The 25,983-nt window shown below is 48.1% G+C and overlaps 1 protein-coding gene across 3 annotated transcripts in view; it reads right to left on the reverse strand.

Annotated features, from left to right (window-relative positions):
- Positions 1 to 25,983, reverse strand: part of ASTN2 (astrotactin 2) — a 904,520-nt gene that overhangs the window by 235,037 nt on the left and 643,500 nt on the right. For all 3 annotated transcript variants that reach the window (XM_028107899.2, XM_028107897.2, XM_028107898.2), the window contains one exon: positions 2,788 to 2,912. In XM_028107899.2, the coding sequence (XP_027963700.1) occupies positions 2,788 to 2,912 (125 nt within the window). The remainder of the gene's footprint in view (positions 1 to 2,787; positions 2,913 to 25,983) is intronic.

Below are 25,983 nucleotides of genomic sequence, written 5' to 3' on the forward strand. Positions count from 1 at the left end.
ATGAGAATCTCATTGGAACAAATGATTTCTTCCTGGACATTACTGCAGTATTAAAGCTGTCCATTACTGTCAACCTTTCCCCCCCCCCTCCTTAGCCTTTTCAGGAATAACATAATTTTGTTTAGAAGCTTTCATTTTAAAGTAAAATATTCATGATCTCCAAATATATGTCTACTGGAGCGAGGTTGTTTTGTTATAAATATGTCCTCTCTGCTTAGCCGCTCTTCCAGTCCCGTCCTTCCTCTGGAGAGGTTGGGAAGGGAAGGAGAATGGGTGGGGGAGGAAGGACAGGCCGTTGTTTCGAGTCAGGGAGGAGAAACCAGTTTGCACAGCAAAACCAGACACTTGCAGCCAAGCAGCCTCTGCCCCATCCTTTGTGCTCGTCCTGATTTACAGCAGGCTTGAAGTGGGTGTTGGAAACCGGGGCCCATCCTCAAGAGAGGGAGGCAGAGCATTCTGATGCAGGCTGTGGATGCAGTTCATTCACTGCGTGGCATGATGTCCAAAAGAAAAAAAAATGCTACCTCTTTTGATTACCAAGACATGTATAAAGCCATCATCTTTGCCCCTCACACCCCATAACTGGTCAGCATTCTGCCCTTCACTTCTCTCCATCCCTGGTCCTTCCTGGATTCCAGCCTGGAATATAAGCTCCTCCTGTGGAATGCCAGCTTCTTGAGGTCGAGGCCATGGTCTTTATTATTCTCACTCCTGCAGAGCCTAGAACAGAGCCTGTACATAATAATAGGCTCCCAACAAATGCTGATTTCCTGGCTCACCTACTCACCTGCATCTTATTCCCCATCACAAGCCCATCCTTAGTCCTTACTCATCCTTGACCCCCATCTTACCCGACTCTATCCTAGATCTCCACCAAAGATTAGGGGTAAAATGAGGCTCTGCAATGGAGGGAGGTATTTTTCCTGGTAATTACTTTTTTGAAAATTCTAGAAATGTAACAGTTTCCTTATTAGGATGCCTCCAAAGATCCTCAAATCAAAACAAATAATCCTAACAATTTGAACCACTAATACAGAACCACGAAGCACCGAGCATTTTATACCCACAATCTCCAATACTCACCCAATGCTGACAAATAATTGTGATACCCCCAATTTCAGAAGAAGAAACTGAAGCTCAGAGGAGAAAGTGCTCAAGGACACACAAAGATCAGACACAGATCCAGGGTCCTTCCCATTAGAGCAAGCACCTCCCCATGGACCATGGTGCTATCTGTTTTAAGGGGTGGTGAGCTCCCTGTGACTGGGGGTATCCAAGAGGACGCATTACTCAGTGGGACTATTACGGACCTGATTTCTTCATTGCTAAGGAGGGTTAGACTAGACGCCCTTTGCAGTCCCTGTCAGCTCTGAAATTCTGTGATCTTATGAAACTTAAGGAAGGCACAGCAGGTTTTGACAGATTCTCCAAAGCATTTTTATATCTGTGATTTCATTTGATCTACATCTGGGCCCTTTTTGAATGAGGACAGGTCAAGAAGGGGATGGAGGGTCATGGATACAGCATCAGCTTTGGGGTCAAGACCCACTGGGTTTAAATCCTTGATGACTTGATGACAGGCTAGTCATGTGGCCTTGGGCTAGTTAAATGATTTTGTAAATCTGTTTCTAGGGGGACAATAACCCTTGCAGGGTTACGTGAATTCAGACACGCAGGGTGCATGGTCCTGGGAGACCCTCAACACACGTGGGTCCTCTATCCTGTTTGTGCCCCTTCACAGGAAAGGCTCATGGAGCTTCCAAGGGTTTGCAAATGGTAGAGGGGTCTTCCCTGGGGGGCGATTTCCCTCTCGGTGAGACGTCCATCACTCGTCAGGGGGTCCATTCTCCCTGGGCAGTGGTTGAGATACCCAACAACTGTATCACAAAAGCAGAACCAGGGCCCTTACATCTTAGGAAAATCCTTCCACGGAGGACAGGAGAGGAACTGGGAGAAGATGAGGGGGAGCAGAAGGGCATCCTGGGTGGGACAGAAGATATGGGGCCTCGGGAGAGCCTACAGAAGGTAGCTTCCCTGTGAGGGAGAGGGGGAGGGGAAAGGGGGCGGGGGTGGGGAGCTGCAGAGCCAAGTGGAAAGGGCAGAAGACCTGGAGCCATGGCAGCTGGTTCTCATCCTGGCAGGCGTGCCGTGGGACCTTGGGCTGGTCCTGTCCCTTCTCTGAGTCTAGATTCCTCGTCTATAAAGCAGGGAAGATAATACCCACCCACAGGATTGGAAAATAATACCCAACCCCATGTGCAAAATCAAGCTGTGTAACAAACGCTTTCAAGTAAGAGAGGCTCCTTGTTGAGGGGTCCAGTGATTTTACTTTAGAATGATTTAAAAATAAACCTAGTGAAATAAGCCAGACACAGAAAGACAAGTATTGCATGATCTTACTTTTATGTAGAATCGAAAGAGGTCGAACTCATAAAAGCAGAGAGTAGAATGGCTGGGGGTTAGGGGGAATGGGGAGGTGTTGGTCAAAGGGTCCAAAGGTCCGGTTATATGGGATGAAGTTCTGTGGGTCTGATGCGCAGCATGGTGACTACAGTTAATATCTTTGAAATCTGCTGAGAGTCAGTCTGGCTCAGCTCAGAGTCTGGAGTCTCAGGGAACCCCCTAGCTCTGCACAGCCCATAGCAGGAGCCCCCACAAGGGCAGGTCCCTTTGGCCTTCCATCCCTCAGGAAGAAGGAGGCCTGGAGAGGCCTGTCTTGGATGTGCAGAGAGCTGACAGGCACCTGGAGAAGCCAGGTGTGGGGTCAGAGAAGTGGGTGTGTCTTACCAGTGAGCAGCTGGAGGTCCGGGAGGGGCTCGGAGAGGACCCCCCGGCACTGCTCCTCCACCGGCAGTGGGATCACCAACAGCCCATCGGCCAGCTGAGGGAAGTCCTTGATGAAGTTGTTCTCCCTGTGGAGAGGAGCAGAAAGACTGCCAAATGAGGGCATGGAGGCTGCCGGGGGCTGCAGGGTAGGAGGGCAGGGAGCCTGTCGTCATCATAGAGAGACTCATGAGCGGGTGTGCGTCCTTGCTGCCATGCCCCCGCTCCCCGAATCCCAGCTCAGAGGACAGGGTGCTAACGACAGGCTCTAGAATCTGGCAGGCTAGGGCTCCGAATCCTGGCCTGCCGTGTCCTAGCTGTGCGGCCTGGAGGAAACTCCGGCTCCACTCAGAACGTCAGTCTCCTTGCTATAAAGTGAGATCTCAGGGTAGTTGTAAACACTTAATGGGATAAAACTGCCAATTGCTTAAGACACAGTCTGATGCTCTACAAACTATATATTTGGCGGCTAAACATCCCCTTGCATAAGCCATGACAATGGTGAGCCAAAATGTGAGGGAACTGAGAAGAGCATGGAGTGCTTGGAGAAAAAGGGGCAGGAAGGCTTGAAAGAACAAGTGGGTGTTCAAGTGGAAAGGTCCTAAGGGATCTTTTGGATCAGACTCCTCCTTTTACAGACAGGGAAACTGAGGCCTAGAGAAGGGGAGCAACTTGCTCTGAGATCCCTCCCCCCTCCCCCCAGGCTAGTGCTCTTTCTCCTGCCCTAATGTCTTCAGGGGCCTCTATTCCTTCCCTGTAGGGCCATCCCAGGAAACTCTGTTTCCAAGACAGTCCTTCAGGGTGACCTCAGGGGACTGAACCCCAAACAATGGTAGTCTTTAGGGCAGGTGGGGTAGTAACAGTGCATCACACGGAGGCGGGCTTCAATCTTTTACACAACAGACCTGCCTCCAAGTAGAACAGCCTGTCAGGAGAGGTGGTGAGCTTCCCGTTCCTGAGAGTGTGCAAGCAGGGAATTGGACAGCCACTTGGTACGGATGGTATTGGAGGCATTTCCGTATTAACATTTGACTTTTGAGGTCCCCTCATATTCAGAGACCCTCAGAATTTGATACCCTAATTACAGTCTGGAGGGGAGGGGGGAAAGGAGAACAAAGGGAGGAGGAGATTCATCACTACCCTGTGCCCCCTGGAATGGGCAAACTTGAAATGAAAATCAGAAAGAGGAAAACAAAAGCAGGGAATGCCAAAGCAATGCCTCTGGAGACTGGATCTCAGGGCCGTTCAGAAGGAGCTGTGTAAATGTCATGGGGGCCTGGGTCCCTTCCTGTCTGTACTCTATGTCCCCGGCACACACCTCCCCCTAGGCACCTGTGAAGCCCCCCAACAACTCATGCATTTAGTGAACAGCTCCCCTGTGTCTTGACCCCTGAGCACCTTGGAGTCTCCAGAGGAAGAGCCATTATCCCCATCTTCAACATCACCATCATCTCTCAACAAGTTTCTGATCCTTATCATTTGCTAGGGTCTGGTTAAGCACTTTGCATACATTTTCTCATTTAACCTTCGCAGCAAGATAGCTATGCTTGCAGATGATAAAACACGTGGTTCAGAGTTCAGAGGTGGTACAGGGTTAAGAGGTGGTGAGTGTTGGGATTTGCACCGAGGTCTGCTGATTGCATACTCGGTAAGGTAGGCAGCTGGGCCTGGGGGTGTCTGCTGGGCATGTGTGTGCATGACTGTGAGTTTCTGGGTCCACACTAGGACACTGAGGCATGCTATCTTGTGTGCCTGTGTGGGTGGGCCCCTGTCTGTCTGGGGAGCTGTACGTGTTTATGCCCACGTGTGTGCCTGTGATCATGGCTTCTCCGAGGTGTCTGTGGTCAGTGTATGATCTGTTTGCAAGCCTGGGTGTGTGCAACAGCAATGTAAACAGAAAGAGAGAGCCTTCTGGGGCAATGGGAGTGCCCTTAAAGGAGCATGTAACACTGGCCAGGGTTTGAAGGACTACGTTTCCTCCTGTCTCTCTTGTGAGGTTGGCCGGTGACGATACAGATCTTGCCACAAAGGGATGGCCATGCCCTCGTCAGCTGAACATACACTCTGTGTGGAGCCCTGAGCTGGATCTAGGGATGTAACACTGGCCAGGGTTTGAAGGACTACGTTTCCTCCTGTCTCTCTTGTGAGGTTGGCCGGTGACGATACAGATCTTGCCACAAAGGGATGGCCCTGCCCTCGTCAGCTGAACATACACTCTGTGTGGAGCCCTGAGCTGGATCTAGGGATTCAGCGAGGCTGGATCCTCCCCTGGTCCTCTAGATCTTCTCAACCTACGGGGGGAGAAACAAATTACCCATGCAGAACAGTCAGTGGGGCCCAGCCATCAGGAATACCGGGTGGGCTGGATGCTTCTGGGACCCTTCCCTGTGAGACCCAAGCACCTGTTTCATGGGCAGGTTAGGGCAGGCCTGAGAAGATGCCAGTGGCTCTGAAGACCGGGCCCCAGTTCTGCCCACAGCACACCCCAGCTGCATAACCTGGAGCAGACCACTCAAACCTCAATTTTCTCATCGTTAAGATGAGGATTATAAAAGCTGTTCAGTCTGCCTTAATGAAATATTGTGACGATAAGAATAGCCTTTTCTTGAGCACCTACTATGCACCAGGCACTGTTCCAGGCACTGTACATTTGTCCCCTCCCAACCCTGTGAAGTAGGTGCCGTTAAGACCCTCAGTTTAGAGGCTGAACAGATGAAGCACAATGTGGCTGGAGATCCCAGCTGGTCTGGCCCCAAAGCTCTGCTCAGGTGCAGGGCGCTATCAAAGCCGAAAGGGCAGGAGCACCCGGTGTGCTGAGCCCGGACAGACAGCAGCTGAGAGAAGGAGCCTGCTGCTCATTCTGACCAGACCACACCGGTGCTCTGTTCTCCATGGGGCCTCCCCCGGCCACACTCCATCGCCAGGAGCTGGGTGCCTTCCCTCAGCCAGTGGGGAAGTAGAGACTCTGAGGGGTGCAGTGCCTTCCTGGACTGGCACAGAGTGCATTTGGGAAGACGGATCTGAGAGCACGCTTATGTTTTTTCACTTTACCATCCGGGGGTCTCCATTTCACACCTTCTCTGCCACCACTTTTAAAGGCAGAGCTCCCCTTTTCACCCCGCTATCCCTCTGCCTTCTGGTCAAGCCAGGCTTCACTCGGTGGGGAAATCTGACCCCAGGGGGACAATGGGAGGAGCGCAGTGGGCAACCTCAGGATGGCCGGGGGCCTGGCTCATGATGCCCGTCTTGTTGGAAGAAGGTTCTCCCTCTGAGCTTTCAGGAAGCAGGGAGGATCCTGAGGAAATGCTTGAGAAGGAGGGGAAAGACGCAGTGGTGGGAGTTCACAAGCCAGTGTGAAGGCTGGGAGGGAGGGAGGCAGGGGCGAAGCAGGGGTGTGCAAGACCAGGACGGTCCCTCAGGACCCAGCCCCTCGGCGGCCGCCTGGGGATGGTCATGAGTCCTGCGGGGCCGCTGCCAGCAGAGGGCGCCCAGGGCCTTCATATCGACTGGCTCTCTGGGGAGGTAACAACACGGAGGGGAGGGGCAGCCGCTGGGAAAGTTCCATGGGGCCCAGAACCTCAGCCAGAACCCAGACCGCAGCCTCAGAATCCACCCACCTGGGAAAGGGATGCGGGAGGCTGGCGGGGTGCGGGCTAAATACAGTTGGCGGAAAGCGAATTCCGATTCTCAGAGCTTGTGTGTACGTGTGTGTAGAAAAAACTGTAAGGCAACTAATCCTAATAACAAGAAGACAGGAAGAAGAATGAGTAATATTTATTTATCGATCATCTTGCTCATCATGAGCTATATCCTAGACAGGATGTGTGTGTGTGCGTGATTTTAACTGCACGGGAACTCTAAGGGACAACTACCATTATTATTCCCATTTTGTAAATAGAGAAAAGGGCACCCCGGGGGTGGGGGTGGTTAAGGAACTTGTCCAGCTGAGGTCCGCAGTTAGGAAGTTACAGTGGCCAAGACCACTCGCAGCCAATGGGGCTCCTAGCTTAGTGCCCGGCACTCAGTAAGCACCTGTTCAAGGGATCAATCCCAAGTCCGTGCTCCTGATCACTGACATCACCTGAGACGGGGCAGTTCTGTTGTTCCCTGCCAGAGTGGGTGCATGCCCTGTGCCCATGATGGGTCTGTGTGTACACAAGTGCATGTCGTGTTTCAAAGAGTGACAGGGCCCCGGTTTCTGTAGACAAACATCTCCCCCAAAATATCCATGAAAAGAGTTCAAGCTCAGCTGATACTCTGTGAAAACGATTCATCACATTTTTAAAAAGCAGATGCTAGGCTCCGGGGACTCGGGAGAACTCTGGGAGTATGAGGTCTCGTTCATTCCACAGACATTGGTTTGGGTCTCCCGTGTCGCAGGGGTTGCTTTGCACGCTGGGGCCACAGCAGCAGACAGAGAGGTGCCTCCATTCACGAGGACCAGGGGAGAACACAAGCAATGTAGCAAGGTCTGCAAGGCCTTTGAGATCTAGCCCCTGACTGTTCCTCCTGCCTCATGTTTTAAGCCCCTGTCCCCTGTTTCTCCAGCTACACTGATTGCTCCTAAGTTCCCCTTGTAGGGCATACCTGCTTCCTCCAAGGGCCCACTGGGGATTTACCCTCTCTCCGGAAAGCCCTCACCCCTGCCCCCTGCACCTGGCCATGGCCTACTTATCATCTGAATGATACTTCCCACATGTTACTTCCCTGCCTTTGAGAAAGCTGCCCAGGACCGGTTCTCCTGCTATGCTTGGCTTTTGCTTCCACAAGGAGCTTCCCAGCTCCTAACTGTAGATGTGCTCAAGGCGACGCTGTGGGATAGGTACCTTGCCCACTAAACTGTGAGCTCCATGGGGGCCAAGACTGTGCCTGTCTCTTTTACTGCCTCCTCCCCACGGCCTAGCACAGTGCAAACTACATACAAAGTGAGTGCTCAGTGAACACGGGATCTAAGGGATATTGGGAATTGGGGTCTAAAATTTCAGCTCTTCCACACGGAGCTTCAAACCCTACTTTCTTCCTCTTCCTAAGTGCACAGGCACCCCGGCTCCTATGGAGCTCAGCTAGGAGCCAGGGGCCCAAGCCCCCCTGAGGTGGCAGGGACCACATGGGAAAGGGTGATCCCTCTAAGCAGGGGTTGGTCAGACCTCCCACTCTTGATGAACATTGTGTCCGTGTGTGCATTCACACTGGGGCAAAGAAGCAGGGGATGGGGTGGGGTAAGGAATACCAGCAGGAAGCAAGAGCCCAGTTAAAAACCACCTCCTCTTCCATGTCATCATCCCAATTTTCCCCAGCTGGAATAAAACCTTCCTATCGCTTTTCCCTCATGCACCTTATCCGTGATTAGATCCCAGAAGTGGCCTTGGGGTCTGGTGGTGGAAAAGGCAAGTGCTCAGAAGTCCTTCAGACATGGTCCAAATGCTGCCTGACTTTGGGGAGGTCACTTCCATTTTAGGAATGGAATTCCTAAATTCCTAAATTACTCACCTGCAAAATGCGAGTAATGAGTTTGGGACTTCAAGGGGTTGGGAGAAGGATTAATGTGAAGTTCTCTTTAGTGATGGTCTCAATTCCTGAATCCCACACTAGATCCTGAATCTCTTTGTGAGGCTCAGAGAACCCAAGACAATGCCTACTCAGTAGAAGCCCCCTAAGCATCTGTTCAGTTGTGTGCAGAGGTGAGAAGCAGGCCTCCTCAGCCTCCATGCCACCTGCACCTAACCTCTAAGTGACTCAAACCCACAGAGCATTTGCACGGAGGATGCACCTTGTCTAGCTTCACGCTCATCAGCCATGCTGACAAGAACGACAAGCAGGGGAAACTGGGCTCCTCCACCACCCTCCCCCCACCTTCTCAGGTCTTCCCTCCCTCCTGTCCCAATTTAAGAGTATGTGTGAGTGTTTTGGATACATTGATACACAGCCACCAGCATGCAAGAGCCCGATCACCCCTCAGTTCCGGGGAAATTAGCATTTAAATTGAGGTATTTCAGGGAAGTAAATCATCCCAGAGTCAGCCAGCACTGTCTTGCAGGCTTTCTTAGGGGAAGGAAGGCTGGGAGCTGTGGGCTGCAAGCTGTTGAGTCTGCAGGGAGTGGCCTACTGTCCCTGGCTCTCCCTAGGCTGCCCAAAGCCTCCTCAAAGGGTGGCCATAAACGCCCAACACCAATGAGGACATTTCTCCTGGTTTAAACCGTGCCCTATCCTTCACCTGCAAGTAAACTGAGCCTTCCTGCCAAGTGAGAGCAGTATCTTTGGCTGAGATGTGGTTTCCTCTGTGACCAATGAGCTGGGACACCTGGTCTCATCTGGGCTCAGTCACTGTCTCACTGGGAGGTCTAAAGAAGCCACTCCCCACCCCTGGGACTGGGAGGGGTGAACAGCTGGTACAAAATATTTGGGTTTCTCTGAACCCCAGGTTGAGAGGTGTTGGGCTCTATCCTACAGCCATTCTGTAGGTGCTGGAGTCACAGAGACTGGTGTTTAAACCTATGCTGATATCTGTCCATGGCTACCCTCAAGTCCTGCTCTTCTCTGGAAGCAGTTAGAAACTTTGTTCTCTTGTGATCTGCTTCTTAATTATGGGTCTTTGTTTACATTCTCGGCTCAAGCTCTAGACTTAGTCATTCTTGCATTCAGGCATTCATTCATTCATTCATTCGAATATCCAATAAATCTTTATTCTTACGTACCAGGCCTTGGGAATACAATGACAAAATAGACATTCTCTGTCCTCAAGTTCCCCGTAGCCTAGTAGGAGATACCTGTGTACAAATGCTTCTACATATACGTGTGCAAATGTGTGCAAGGTGAGTAATGGTTTTGAAAAGGTTAAAATAAAGCATTTTTCATTCTCCATAAATCATATTTGTCTATGGCACCCCACCCACTAAATCAAAAGGATTCATCCCTCAGGTAGAAGGACAGATACCATCTAGAGAAGAAAGGGGGTCACTGCCCGGCTTTGCATCTCAAAGCTGACTTTGTAGTGTCTTGAGCTAGAAAAGAGTTTCGAAAGCCGGCCTGTGCCGGAAGTGAAGGTCCCTGTATATATCAAAGCCGGGCCTGGCCGACTCAGATCATAGCATCTTATTTTAATGTACAATGTACAGATGGTACAGGCTATGACCTCAGAGGAGTTCCCACCAGACAGGAAAAGGGAGGAGAAAACCCTTCTTTCTGCCACCCAGGCTGGGAGGGACTGCTGAGGAAGGAAGCCTAGGGGGCCAGGAGCTCAGACTCAAGGGTAGACAACCTCTTCCTGGACTATCAGAAGTCAGCACCCCCTCCCCATCTGCCTCAGCCTCGAGGGCAACGTCTACAAATGCTTAAGATACTAACAAGGGTTTGGGAAAAGTCCCAGGGCAGGTGAGCAGGAACACGGGGGGCTGCTGCCCCAGAAGATCTGGGATTAGTCTGGGGATCTGGGGAGCCCCTTCATCCAACAAGCCAATGGGAGCTCCCGTGAGAGGGAAGCAGGAGGTGAGCAAGAGGCTGGCAGAAGTCAGCCTCCAATTCCTGCACCCACGGGGTAGAGAGAAGAAAGCTGACAAGACATCCTAGCATACCCCCCTGCCCCCATGGAAGTAGGGATGGGGAAGCCTCCCTGAGATTAGAACAAGGGGGATTCAGAGTGTGGGGACCTTGTGACTTTGGACTTTGGTAGTGGATTCCAGCACATAGCCCTTCTCAAAAGACTACCCAAGACCATCCATATCCTAATGGATTGCCAGTGCAAGGGGGCTCAGAGCCAAGCTCAAGTAAGAAATCACATAGTGACCCCAACAAGGATCCAATAGGCCACATTTATACCAAAGTCTTTCTGCTATCTGCAGCATGTGTACCCTAAGGCCAAGTGGAGGTGAGGGAGCTGCTCGGTGGGGAAAAGACAGGGTTGGTTGGTGAGGACTTCAACTTTGAACAGACTAAATAGTTTCCCTAAAGAGGATGCTCTGTATCCTTAATCGGCGATTTGAAATACTTTTTTTTTTTTTTTGCTATCAGTGGAATGGAAACTTGAGGAAAATATTTTATCAGCGGTAGAAAATTCAGAAGACTACAGGGTTTTGCATAACTGAGCTGTAGTGGGGGAAAAAAAGTTTGAATCCTCAACTGTTTAAAGAGATGGTTATAGATTCGAGTGATAAAGTTTAAGACTCGAAAAAAAAAAAAGCTTAAGTTTCAGAGGGGAGGTGCAGAGACCAAGGGGCACTTAACACAGACTGGGCAGGGTAGGAAGGCTGCTTGGAGGAGGTGAGCCTTGACTGATTGGGAGAGGTTATCCAGGGAAAGAGCAAGGAAAGAAGGTGGGAGTGGGGTCCAGGCAGAAAGAATAGCATGTGCAAAAGTCCAAAGTGGTGCGTGTGTGTGTGTGTGTCTGTGTGTGTGTGTGTCTGTGTGTGTGTCTGTGTGTGTGTGTCTGTGTGTCTGTGTCTGTGTGTGTCTGTGTGTGTCTGTGTGTGTCTGTGTGTGTGTGTCTGTGTGTGTGTCTCTCTGTGTGTGTGTGTCTGTGTGTGTCTGTGTGTGTGTGTGTGTGTGTGAGAGAGAGAGAGAGAGAGAGAGAGAAGATGGAAATCTCAAATGGCACATTCTCGAAATTGAAAGAATGTAAGATTCAAGATGTAAAAGCACTGATAAAAAACAAAGATGGGCTGGAGAGGGGCAGGTAGAGAGATCAGATTTTTTTTTTAAAGATTGTATTTATTTATTTGACAGAGAGAGACACAGCAAGAGAGGGAACACAAGCAGGGGGAGTGGGAGAGGGAGAAGCAGGCTTCCCGCAGAGCGGGGAGCCCGATGCGGGGCTCGATCCCAGGACCCTGGGATCATGACCTGAGCCAAAGGCAGACGCTTAACGACTGAGCCACCCAGGCGCCCCCGAGAGATCAGATCTTAGGAGTCTTCAAAGTGATGCTAAGAAACACAGGCTTTCTTCTGAGGGCAAGGAGACCGCCACGGCAGGGTTTTCAGCAGGAAAGCAATACTATCTGACCAGAGTCTTAGAGCCTGGACACAGCATGGAGGGTGAGCCAAAAAAGGAACAAGGCTGGAGGGAGGGAGACCAGTTATGGGATTTTGCAGCAACCCGGACCAGCATGGTGGAGGAGCGGTATGACGGAATATTGAGAAGACACACAGATTTGAGAGAGAGCCAGCGAGGAGGCCCTGCTGTCCTCTGGTCCCCATCATCTGCTGCGTGCAGTAGGAGTGGAGGCCGTCGAGCTAAGTCAGCAGGCTGACTCCAGGACCCACCTCCCCTCACAGTTAAGCCTCGGAGCTCTCCGGACACCCCCGTTCTCACCTGCCATGTCCAGAGAGCAGACCGCTGTGTCTTGGCCCCTAGGACACTCTTGCCTTTTTCCTGCACCTGCCGGCTGGCAGCCCATCTCGGCTCAGCTGCTATGTGTGAGACTCACAGGAAGACTGCCAGATCTCCTAAAATCCCCAGCATTTCGTGCAAGCTCGACCACCTCCAGAGGGAGGCTCCCAGGGCCGCCATCTCCCGCTTGGCGGGATGCAGTTCATGACCCCCACTCTCCGGGCTGTTTCACCGATCACGGGTACAAAGTTGCTTCACTGGCTCTGCAAGTGGCCCATGCACACGGGGCCATTCTTATCTCAGCTGAGGCTCACAACAATGATGCCAGAGTAGACAAAGACAGAGGGCAGAGAAGTGACTTATGTAAAGGCTCCCGGGTCTGCAAGACCAGAACAGGCTACACATCCATATTGATTTCCAGCCCAGAGCTGCTTCCAACTGGCATGTTCTGGAGGATCAGTAAGAATGGCCACGTTTACCTGCCTGACCCCCTCTGTCTGACCTGGGGGCTCCTTCAAAACCGGGGCTGCATTTGATTCTTCTTTGATTCTTCTTTCCTCTGAGCCCTCTTGAGGGCCCTGCAGAGAGACTTCATGGTGTCATCTGCTCTGGAAAGCATCCCTGAGCCCCTTCTTTGGAAGGGGGTCCTGCTTCCACAGTGCTTGACTTTGGCCCTGACAACAGCCTCCAGAAGGTGTGGTTGTTCTCTGCATGACTGTCTCCCATTCCAACCTCTGTGGTTCTCAGTACCAGGGCCCTATTTGGCCGATTACCCTCTGAGCCTTCCTCATCTACACACCTTGCTTCCTGGGTCTGCGCAACAGCCTGCTAACCATGCACTCTGCATTCAGCCTTGTCCCTCCAATTCATTTACCATCCTGCGGCCAGAATGATTTTCTAAAATGACGGTCCAAACTCACATGTATCATTGGCTCTGGGTCTTAAGTTTTCTGTGGCTGCTGTAACAAATCACCACCAATTTTGAGGCTTACACCAACTTACAGTCGTTATATTTCTGAAGGTCAGATGTTTGACATGGGTTTCTGGGCTACAGTCAGGTGTCAGCAGGGCTGCATGCTCCAGAGGAGAAACCACTCCCTTGCTTTCCAGCTTTTGAGACTGCCCACATTCCTTGGCTCCAGGCCCCCTCCCCCACCACCCAAGCTAGCCAAGGCAAGTCAAGTCCTTTTGGAATCACATCTCTCTGCCCTCCTCTCTTACTTCCCCCTTCCACTATAAGGATCTGTAGGATTATATTAGGTCCACCTGGATAATCCAGGTGATAATCTCTTTATCTCAAGATCAGCAACTGTATTTCTACCTACAATCTTAATCACCTTTTCCTCGTAATTTATTTACAGGGTCCAGGGATTAAAATATGGACATCTGGGGAACATTATTCTGCCTACCACACTCCATTCCTCCCCCTGCCCCAGAAGAGCTTTGCTGATGCCTTTTCCTTCATTTGGGGGGTTGAGGCCCCTTCTCTCCTCCTATTCTGGCATTTTCACACTGGACTATTGGTCCTGGTCACACACTGACTCCCTTGCTGGACCAAGGGCACTTGAAGGCAAGGACCATGTCTGTCTTATTTGCTGCTGTATATCCAGCCTTGACACAGTGGCTGAAACACACATTAGGGCTCAGTAAGCACTTATTCAATGAATGAATGAATGAATGAATGGATGTCTCCTAGCTGAATGGATATGTAGGAGCGACACCCCATCCAGCTGTGGTATGGCAATCTCCTTTCTGTGCAGCCTGAGTCACAGCCTCATTCAGGTCTCCCTCCCTAACCACCTACCCCCCCTTCTCTTGTTATCTAGTATCAGAATAATAAGCATCATTTATAAGTTAATATCTCCTGATTCTTTACAATGCACCAGGCATCAGTCTAAGGGTTTTACACACATCTCATTTCACACAGCAATCCTGGGAGCTAAGTACTCTTGTTCTAATGTTTTTTTGTTGTGTTTTTTTTTTTTTAATAAGTGAGCTGAAGAATAAAGAGATTAATAAGTGCACAAAACTAGTAAGCTGGACTTTGAACAATTAAATTCATGCTCTTAAAGACTATGCAAAAAGATACTAGTAATGTTTAATTCTTCCCCTCAATGCGATGCTGAAAAGTGAAAGTTGACTCACTGAAAATACCAGTGCTGGCTGAATGTGCCAGATGGATGCCCACATTAATAACAGTAACTGCTCTTTATTGAATACATGCCATGTTAGGTGCTCTGCAGGATTTGTTTCTCGTTTTTTTTTTTTTTTTTTTTTTTGCCGTAGACTGAATGTCTGCGTCCCATCCCCCTAACTCCATTTGTTCAAACCCAGTGCCCACTGTGATGGTATCTGGAGGTGGGGCCTTTGGGAGGGGATTAGGTCATGAGGATGGGATGAATGCCCTTGGGAAAGAGGCCCCAGTCGTCCCCTCCACCAAGCGAGGAAAGGTGCCATCTATGAACCGGGAAACAGATCCTCAGCAGACATTGAATCTGCCAGTGACTGGAACTTGGGCTTCCCGGCCTCCGGAGCTCGGAGAAATAACATGTTTGTGGTTTAAGCCATGCAGTTGATGGTATTTTGTTAGAGCAACCCCAACAGACTGAGACATTTCTAACATCTTACAAAGTCATCATTATGATCTCAATGATGGAGGTGAGGAAACTCAATCTCAGTGAGGTGAGGTCACTTCCCTAGGCTCACACGCAGTGAGGGCACCAATGATACTCCACCCCCCCCAACTGTGTACACACTTCCTCCTGCCCCGCCCTCATGCATCTGCAGGCGTGCATGAACACGCAGGCACGCACACTCACACACGTGCATATGCACACACACACTGTGCGGCCCGGCTTACATATTGCACATGGCTTCCGTCTCTAAATGCAAAACCATTTCCACCAGCGGCACCAAACTCACTTAAGCATTCCAGGCATGGCTGCTACTAACTCCTGCCCTGGTAATTGCAATCCCTGAAATTGAAAGAAATTGCAGGCTAGAGAAACATTATCTTCTCTTCATTCCCTTCGCCCTCCGTCTCCTTGCCTGGTGTGTCAGCACAGGGACCCCTCATTGTGTCCTGACGCCGGGAACAGGCCCGATCACTGTCACTGGGGCCTCTGGAGCTGCTTGCTGAACTTCTCCCACCAGTTCTCAAGGGAAGGAATCAAAGACCCCGAGAGGCTGGGGTGGCAAAAGTTTGACACCACTAGGCCCCATCTCTGCTTTTAAGATGCTATACTGAGATCTGAAGAGGAGAATTAGCCTGGCCCCACATCCGCCAGACAGAGATGTGGACCTACAAGCTGCCTCGGAACCCAGATCTGTAGGGTCTGAATGAAGAAGAAGAATCCCTTGGTCCAAGGTGGCAGCTGAGCCTCTGAGCCGAGATGGCTGGCTCTCTGCAGCCACAGGCCCCCACTGCACGCTGAGGTTACACCCCCTCCATTCCAGAAGGGTCTAGCTGCTTATGTGATCACAGTCAAAGACAGAAGCCAGTATCCCTGCACCTTTAAAACCATTTCAATTGCAATTAGGATCTTCAGATTCTGGTGTTTGGGGCCTTCTCTGTTCTCAGGGCACCCCGATCCCCACACCTCCGTTCACGTCTGTCTCAAGGGCCTAGTTTAACAGCAGACACAGAATAAGTGCGCTAAAGCCCTTGCTGAATGGGGTCCAAGGGTCGACCAAGGACTCTCCCTGAATCCTGGCGTGTGTTCTCGCCATTCCTCACGTACCGCCCCCCAGTCCTGCCCTGGACAGGGAGCCAGTTCTGTGAGGCTGTGCCGATAATTTGCTGGGTGGCCTTCAGCAAGTCCCTTCCCATCTCTGGGGGTCTTTTAAGCCCCTGGGGTCATTTCTTTGATGAAAACAGGTGTCCCCAAATGGCTCTAGCATGGAGGGCTGAGAAGGAGTTCTGGAGAGGGGGAGCCCTGTTCCTCAGGGGCACTCTGTGTCTCCTTTCTCACCTTGGAAGTGATCTTGTAGCCAGGCACACCTGAGTTGACATCGTGGATCCAACTCCCATCCCCTACGATGTGGCTCTGCTTGGACAGAACGTTGAACCTTCCCGGGGCCTCTGTTTGCTTATCGGGAAAATGGGAATCATAGTTATCCTAGCCTCACATACTTGTTGTAAAGGGTAAAAGAGCCCCTAATCCGAACTGCTTAGAAGGCCTGACAAGAACAGGCTCTTGATAAACGGTAGCTCATTGTTGCTGTGGAGCAGTTTTATTTAACATTCTCGAAAAGCCTGTCTTGATTAGGAGAAAGGGAGATGCAAATTTTAGAGCTGGGATGGACCTCAAATTCTTTTCTTTTCCTCTTCCCAGGCAGCAGATACAGCTTGTCCAAGTCACATGGTAGGACCACGATGAGAACCCGGACAGGTGGCTACTAATCTGGAGTTCTTTTCCTTCTATCCTCGGATTTTTTTTTTTTTTTTTTTTTGCTGGTGGTGGATGTGATTTTTTCCCTACCTCATACCCTATCCCTGACATCCGGGAGAGTTGTTAATGCTAAAGACCATGTCCCCAGCACCGTATGTTGAACCCCTCTCTTCCTACCACAGTATACACCGAAACTGCTGTGGACATGACTGTTCTCCCCACACTGGGAGCGGAGACTAACTGTGTCTTCTCTCTCCTCCAGTTCCCAACGGTGCATTACATACACAAAAGACTCTCCGAAGTGTTTGTGAAATTGAACCTCCAGTAGGTTGGACTCCAAAGTTTAAATAAAAAAAGATATTTCAAAACTCCGAACTTAAAGCAACAAATAAGGAAAATAAAAGTCCCATTTTAACTAACCACACAGCATCAATGCATTTATAACTTCATTCCTTGTAGTAGTTAGAGAGAGAGAGAAATTTTCTTTTCTTCTCTTTCTCCTTCCTTCCTTCCCTCCCCTTCCTTCCTTCTTTCCCTCCCCTTTCTTCCTTCCTTCCTTCCTTCCTTCCTTCCTTCCTTCCCCGTTAACATTTAAAACTAAGCCATGAGGTGCATTTTAGAATCAGAACACATGGTCTAGGAACAGCTGTTTCTGGTGTGAATTTGTGGCAGGGGTCATATCTCTGAAAGTTTCTTCTTCCCTTTTGTCTTTCCCCTTCTCCCTGGGGCACCTTGCAAGTCTTTCCATATAGCCACCTCTAATGAGCTTTGCAAAATGAGAAACCTGCTGCAGTAGAAGAAAATCTAATAGCAATTGCTTTCTTGTTTGCTCCCTCTCCTCTTTCTCTCTCTTTTTTTATTAGTCATTAGCAATGGAGAAAGAAAACACCCAAAGGCAGTAAAAGGGCAGCAATATTTGCACATGCTTTCTGCAAGACTGAGCTAATGAGGAGCCCTGACCATCTCTCATAGCCCTTCTTTTTCAATTTCAATAGATCTGACATCAGTTGCAACCAAATCCAGAACTCATTTAGTGTAGACATTAGCTAGTTTACATCATAACCAAAGTGAAGTGTGGGTAGTGTTACAGGACAACTGGAAATGGGTTTAAGTGCTCCCTAAAACCAATGGATGTCAAGACTTAAAAAGGGCCTAGCAAAACAAAAGTCTAAATAATGAACACCATTTGGGGTCTTTTCAAAATGTGATACCAAAATATAATTCAGTTCAGTTCCCAAGACCCTAGCTCTAGCTTCTAGCCTTGCTAGTTACTGAATAGGTTGTCACATGGCCATTTGACATGGCCATGCTGAGCCTTGGGCTTGTCTATAATAATCCTACCCACACTCAGTGAGAATGGGTATTAAACTCCAACTCTTCCTGGGTACGTGATCTTAAGCGAGTTATTTCATTTTAGGACCCTCAGTTACCTCATTTGTAAAATGAAGATCAGAACAGTATCTACTTTTATAGACTCAATTATGAGGATCAAAAGGGGCAAGGGATCTAAACAGCCTGGTGTATATGTAACTATGTGCTGGTTTCTATTTATTTCCCAGCAAGAAGGGCAGGGTCAAAGTCTTGCCTGTTGGATAGACTTGCCTCTGTCACTGGATAAACCTCAGCTTCCTCATTTATAGTAAGATTAATGGTGCTGGTGATTCTAACCTGTTGTGCAATTAAATGAGATGACAAATACAGAATGACATCTGTCGCATCATACTATGCATTCTATAATGTTAATTACCATTATTACTATTGATAATAGGAATGTGATGTGGGTTTTTAAAAAATAATATACAGTGGGGGCGCCTGGGTGGCTCAGTCAGTTAAGCACCCAACTCTTGACTTCGGCTCAGGTCATGATCTCAGGGTGTGAGATCAAGGCCCACAACAGGCTCCGGACTCAGCAGGCAGTCTGCTGGAGATTCTGTCTCTCCCTCTCCCTCTGCGCCTCCCCCCACTGGCGTGCTCTCTCTCTCTCTCAAATAAATAAATCTTAAAAGAATATTATACAGTATTAAATCTCAAAGAATCAATAACAGTGGTAACAAAAATTCCTGAAACTAATATGTGACTATGGCAAAATTACAGAATACAAGGTTAATATATGAAAGTAAAATTCTTTCCTATATGACAGCAATGAACAATTGGATCTGAAATTAAAAATACAATACCATTTGCAGTGGCATCCAAAAAAATGAAATAGGTATAAATCTAACAAAATACATACAAGATCTATATGAGGAAAGCTTCAAAACTGATGAAAGTGATAAAAAATCTAAATAAATGGAAAGATAGTCCACGTTCATTCTCATGTTGTCAAATGTCAGTTCTTGCCAAATTGATCTACAGATTCAACACAATTCCAATCAAAATCCCACTAAGTTATTTTATAGAGATCGACAAACTAGTTCTAAAGTTTATATGGGAAGTCCAAAGAGACCCAAAACAGCCAACACAAAATTGAAGGAGAAAAACAAAGTTAGAGAACTGATATTATCCAACTTTAAGACTTATTATAAAGCTACAGTAATGAAGACAGTATGGTATTGGTGAAATCAGACAAATAAATTAAGGAACAGAATGGAGAGCCCAGAAATAGATCCACACAAATCTAGTCAACTAATCTTTGATAAAGGAGCAGAAGCAATTCAATGGAGAAAGGATAGTTTTTTCAAAAGAAAAAAATGGTGCTGGAACAAACAGACATCTGCATGCCAGGGGGGGAAAAATCTAGACACAGAACCTCCACCTTTCACAAAAAAAAATTGGCCCCAAATGAATCACAGAACTGAATGTAAAACACAACAGTATAAAACTTCTAGAAGACAATATCAGAGAAAATCTTGGTGATCTTAGGTTTGTGGATACATTTTTAGATGCAATGCCAAAAAGCACAATCCATTAAAGAACAAAAAAAGATATGTTGGGCTTTATTAAAATTAAAAACTTCTGCTCTGTGAAAGACACTGTTAAGAAAACGAAAAGACAAGGCACAGATTGGGAGAAAATATTTGCAAAACACATATCTGATAAAAGACTTGCATCCGAATTATACAGAGAACACTTAAAATTCCACAATAAGAAAACAAACAACCAGATTTAAAAAGGGGCAAAAGAGCTGAGCAGACGTAGCACCAAAGAAAATACAGAGATAGAGAAGAAGCTTATGAATACATGCACAACACATGTCATTCCGTAATTGCAAATTAAACAACAATGAGATACCACTCCATAACTGTTGGAAAAGCTACAATCTAAAGCACTAACAAGACCAAATGCCGGTGAGGACGTGGACCAAAAGGAAAAGTTCATTGAGGGTGGGAATGCCAAATGGTTACAGCCACTTTGGCAGGTAATCTGGCAGTTTCTTACAAAGCCAAACATACCCTTACCACACAACTCAGCAGCTGTGCTCCTTGATGTTTACCCAAGTGAGTGGAAAACATGTCTGCACAAAACCTTGCACATGAATGAGGTCGCTTATGGCGACCTCATTCATACTTGCCAAAACTTGGGAGCAACCAAGTTATCCTTCAATAAGGAATTGGATCAACAAACCACAGTGCATCCATACATGTGATAGTTTTTAGCAACAATAAATGAGTTACCAAGCCACACAAAAAGAGAGAACTTAAAATGCATATTGCTCCATGTAAAGAGCAGGTCTAAAAGGGCCACATGCTGTATGATTCCAACCATACTGCATTCTGGAAAAGGTAGTCATGAAAGCAGAGAAAAGATCAGTGGCTGCCAGGAGTTTGGGAAGAGAGATGGAGGGATGAGTAGGTGGCACCAGGGATCTTTAGGACAGTGAAACTATTTTGTATGACATTGTAATGGTGGCTACATGACATTATGCATTTGTTGAAACCCACAGAATGCACAACACAAAGTATACTATGTACTTTATTTAATATTGTATCAATATTAGCTCATCAACTGTAGCAAATATACCCCACCAATGCAATATGTTAATGATAGGAGGAACTGTATGGTAGGTAGGGGGGGCTATTGAGGGTAATGGGAATTCTGTACTTTCTACTTAATTTTTCTGCAAATCTAAAACTGCTCTAAAAAATCCTAACTAAAATAATAATAATATGCATAGGCAAGATAGCTGTGGCATTAACTTTTATTGGTCTAGTGGCTTCCACCTATTTTTGTAGATAATGTTTAACTGGAACAAAGTTATATCCATTTATTTATATATCATCTATGGTTGCTTTCGTATTAGAATGGCACAGTTGAGTAGTGGTGGTAGAGTGTGTATGGCTCACAAAGCTGAAATATTTGCTATCTGGCCCTTCAGAGAAAATTTTGCTGACTCCTGTTTAGACCGAGAAGTGCACTGAGAAGTAGTTCAGTTTAATTACCTAATAAATTCTGGAATCCTTACTACCATATCATCCATCCCAAGAGGCACAGTTCCCTAGTCTAACCTCTCCAGCTGGTATGAACTTCTGCCCATTAATCTTGGCATTAGAAACGAGTCTCTTTTCCTCTCTCTGCTCTTCCTGTGATTCACCCAGCCCACTCTTTCTGATTGGGCTCTGAAATAGGACGTCAGAGTAGAACTTGGGCATCCACTATTGCTTTCAGCCTTCTTCCACAACCACAGTTTTGACCCAATCTCAGCCTGCTTCTGAACTTCCTGGTAACTGACCTTTCTGTTCATCCCCATTTCCCCAGACCCTGCTTCTGATTTTTAGTTTCAATGCCAGAATGAGTTGCCCCATTTAAATGGAAAAGGAAGTTGACCCCTGAACAAGGCAGGGTGGAAAGGCATCAACCCCCTGCACTGTCAAAAATCTGCATATAGGGCGCCTGGGTGGCTCAGTCTGCTAAGTGACTGCCTTCCGCTCAGGTCATGATCCCGGAGTCCCCGGATCGAGTCCCGCATCGGGCTCCCTGCTCAGTGGGGAGTCTGCTTCTCCCTCTGACCCTTTCTCCTCTCATGCTCTCTCTCACTCTTTTTCTCTCTCAAATAAATAAGTAAAATCTTTTAAAAAATCTGCATATAACTTTTGACTCCCCAAAACCTTTACCAATAGCCTATATTGACTACTGTTGGCTTACTGATAACATAGTCAATGAACACATATTTTGTATGTTATCTGTACTATATACTGTATTCTTACAATCAAGTAAGCTAGAGGAAAGAAAATGTTCTTAAGAAAATCATAAGGAAGAGAAAATACATAGTATTGTACTGTATTTATCAGAAAGAAAAAGAAAAAAAAACACCTCATGTAAGTGGACCCATGCAGTTCAAACCCATGTTGTTCAAGGCTCCACTTCAGGCAAAATGATGGCCCCCAGAGATATCCAGGTCTTAATTCCTGGAACCTGTGAACGTTACCTTATGCTATGGACTGAACTGTGTCTCCCCACAAAATTCATAATTAAAAATCTTCACAGTATCTCCCAACAAGTCAGAGTATGTCTGCATTTGGAGACAGGATCTTGAAAGAAGTGATTAAGTTAAAATGGGGCTATCAGGGTGGGTCCTAATCCAATCTGCCTGGTGTTTTTTTTTTTTTTTTAAAGATTTCATTTATGTATTTGAGAGAGAGAGGATGAGGGATAGAGAGCACGAGAGGGAAGAGGGTCAGAGGGAGAAGTAGACTCCCCGCTGAGCAGGGAGCCCGATGTGGGACTCGATCCTGGGACTCCAGGATCATGACCTGAGCCGAAGGCAGTCGCTTAACTAACTGAGCCACCGAGGCGCCCTGGTGTTCTTTTAAGAAAGGAAATTCTGGACACAGGGAGACACCAAAGATGCAGGAGGAAGACCAGGTGAGGACACAGTATGAAGGCGGCCATCTGCAAGCCAAGGAGAGAGGTATGAGAAGAAAGCAAACCTGCCAACACCTTTGTCTTAGACTTCCAGCCTCCAGAACCAACCATGAGGAGATAAATATCTACTGTTTAAGCCATCCGGTCTCTGGTATTTTGTCACAGCAGCCTCATATGGCAAAAGGGACTTTTCAGAGCAATAGCTCCTAGTCTAACCTGCCCATCCACGTTAAAGTAAGGCCCCTAAGATCAGGTTATCCTGGATGATCTGGGTGGGCCCTACTGTCATCACACATGTCCCTGTAAGAAGGAAACAGGATGTGCCTATAGAAGGGGCAGAAGGTGACATGGAGGTGGGAGGAGAGACGGCAGTGATGTGAATATGGAAGAGAAAGCACCAGATTCTTCCCAGAAGCTTCTAGAAGGAACTCCTCCTCATACCTTGACTTTAGTTCCATCAGGCTCAGGTAGGACTTCTGGCCTCCAGAAGGGTGACAGAAGAAATGTATGTTGTTTTAACTACAGAGTTTGTGGTAATTTGTTATAGCAGCCGTGTGAAACTAATACATGTACTTTCTCAGATAAATACCATTTTTGGTTTAGCTTGGTCTCCAGACCACTCTTTCTCTAGGGATACTCAGCTCTTAAGCAGGAACTGGAGAGCTGCTTCACCAATTCCTTCTCCAAGGAAGTACAACATGTTCCTAGAACCAGTATTTCTAGGAGCTCTGAGGAACACAAGCTTTGGCATTAGCCAGCATTGCGTTTGAATTCCCACTCCACAAAGTGTTAGTCTACGTGGTCTTGGGCATAGTATTTAACCCATTGAAACCTCAATTTCAGTCAGTGAATGGGGAACAAACTCCCAGCCCTCTAGGGGTGTTGTGAACATTTTAAATGACAATAGTTAAAATCTTCTGGAATAAGGTAGGTTCTTAATGTTCTCAGTAAGTAATTGTGACGATTGCTATCATTACCCGTGTTGGACTCTCCATGAATTTGGAGTCTACCCAATTTTCTCTTCTCAAAGCTTTTAAGGGACTTTGTAAACCATCGTTTGGGGCTGAGCTCTGGTACCAATCCCATGAGTTTGTACCAGCAACTCCTCTCTCATTCATGGGTATCCTTGGCTATCTGTGTGATGCCTAGAATCAAAAAAGCATGGTCATCGATGACTCCAGTTCTCCTATTTGTCACTAAAGGGAGGTTGAGTGGCTTCCCTTCAGAGAGGCTAAGTGACTCCTCCAAGGTCACACAGCTAATAAACAACCACTCTGGGATTTAAGTCCAGGTTTCTGAAGTGCTATCTGCTATGCCACACTGCATCTCACCTGCTAGACCTGTCTCTCCAAATTCTAAACCCCCAAACACAGGGCTCCCCCCTAGAGTACCTCCTGAACTGGGGGTGGGTGTTTCCTGTTCATAAGGCCAGACTCCCTCCTTCTGTCTTCAGGGGACTTCCTTCCCTAGGGCAGCTCCTAGTAAGGAGACAGCTGGGTGGACTCCAGGCAGGTGGTGGGAAGCCCTGAGGCTCTGTGCCCTTGTGCTGGGAGAATGTGGTGACACACCTAATAGTCCTCCTTCCTCCCCAGGAAACCAGGAAACCAGCACTTACCCAAAGTGCCTTCCCGCTCTGTCAGCAATCCAGACCATATGGTTAATTAGCTAAAATTTGCGACCGCATCTGTGATGCTATTTCTCTTTTTGGCATGTGTGAACTTAATTACTGAAGCCATGGGAAGCTCCTAGCCCACTGGGAGTGTGGTGGGCATGAGGGTCACAGAGAGTGCCCATGGCTCAGGGAAGGGATGTGTGGGTGGTCGAGGGTCTGAGAAATGGAGAACAGAGAGGGCCACTTGATCCGCTGAGGATGGGGTTTTTATGTTGTTGCAATGAGGCTGGGACACAATGTCACAAGGCCCCATCTGTGTATGCTGGCAAGCATCCTCAAAAAAAGGCCAGCCTCCCTGCACAGTGAAACGTAGAGTTCACTCTCTGGTCACCCACTGTCCTTCAGTTCTATCCTCAGTCACTCCACAGAACATCTGTCTCCCCAGAACATGGGAGAAGGTGTCCAAGAAAGAAGGCTGATTAGTCCAATGAATGAATGTGCCCTTCTGAGCCTTTGTTTCCTGATCGGTAGAATGGATCATAAAAGTCATATTCTACCATTCTGTTAGGATGAAATGAAATCAAACACATGCAGTAGGTAGCACAGTCCCTGACATAATGATGCGTGGTCAGCAATAACTGAATGAACGAGTGAATGGATGGCTGAATCAAAGCGACACCGAATGTCAGCACTGGAAGAAGCCTGAGGGATCGGAACGGAGTCCAGTCCTCCCGCTGTGCCTCAGTTGCCTTATCTGTAGAATGGGGACAATACAATCTCCCCCCACACCCCCCGCATTAAGTTACTTGAGGAGTAAAAGACATAACAATATGCAGACCTTTTAGAAGACTGCCCGGAATGGGGCCAGCTCAGGAAACACTGCTGCTGGGGATGGGAATGATAATAAAATGGGGAAGCTTGCTGCTGGCAGGGAGAGGGCTTTGCCCAAACAACAGCAGTTTGTGGTATATCCTGGACTGTAACACAGGGCTCCTCCTCTCCACCCGATGAGCTGTGTTTGAGTAGCACGGGCCAGCACCATGCTCAGAGTGCCCAAGCTCAAAGGACCGACGTGTGCCAGCTCTCAGGGGACACCGGTATAAGGAGGGAGACAGAGCCCTCCCCTTTGGGGGACACTCAGACTAAGGAGTAAGTCAGAGCCCGAGGGTGATCTGTCCAATGTCACAGAAGAGCCTTGCCCTTCGTGGGGACTCTCAGGGCTCCCGCATAGGGTTTTGCAGATGGTAACATTGCTAAGAGGGAAAACAGCAATCAAATCCAGCCCCGCTCGCAAGCCACACTCAGTGTCCATGCAGGGGTGTGTCTGGCCTGAGAAGGCTCTTTTTTTCCGATTCGTACACAGATTTTCTACAGGCAACTGTGGCCTTGGAGCTTTCTCTGGGGCCAGTGGACAGCTTGGGGGCTGGAGGACGGGAAGTCTCAGAACACGGGGGCAGAGGTTCCCAAGAGCAGGGCGAGTGTCTTCCTTACTCATCTTTCTATTCCTATTGCCCAGTATAGTGACCACACTTGTGGACACTCAAGGCAATACTTGTTGAATAAATGAACCATTGTATTCCTACCATCAATCATAGATGCTACCATGTGCTAGGAGCTCAGTGCATGCTGGATAAACGTGTGACTGAAGTAGCAGCAGAAGTGTGCATGGGAAAAACACTGATTTCCTAAACTTGCACTCGAGAGTAATAGTAGCTAATTTATTGAGTAGTGACTCCGTTCAGGCCTAATACACAGAGCTGTATATGCATTATCCCTTCAAGTCTCACAAGGGCCTGACAGGAGGGTACTATGACAGCGTGCAAGGTACAAATGAGAGCACAGGGACTCAACAAGGCCCAGGGATTTGCCAGTGGGCACGTGGCTCCTAAGGAGCAACATTGCCATTATAAGTGGTGTTTCATTGTCTCCATTTTTGTGTGGGTTCTGGAACTTTCCCACCCTCACCGCTCTTTCCCCTAGGCTTTGGGCTCTCTCTCCCTTTGGTCCAACCCTGACCTAATAGACCATGGGGC

This window comes from Eumetopias jubatus, unplaced genomic scaffold (assembly GCF_037043125.1).
Source record: "Eumetopias jubatus isolate StellerSeaLion01/CBP00866 unplaced genomic scaffold, mEumJub1_p1.0 scaffold_15, whole genome shotgun sequence".
In the NCBI taxonomy this organism is placed as follows: Eukaryota; Metazoa; Chordata; class Mammalia; order Carnivora; family Otariidae; genus Eumetopias; species Eumetopias jubatus.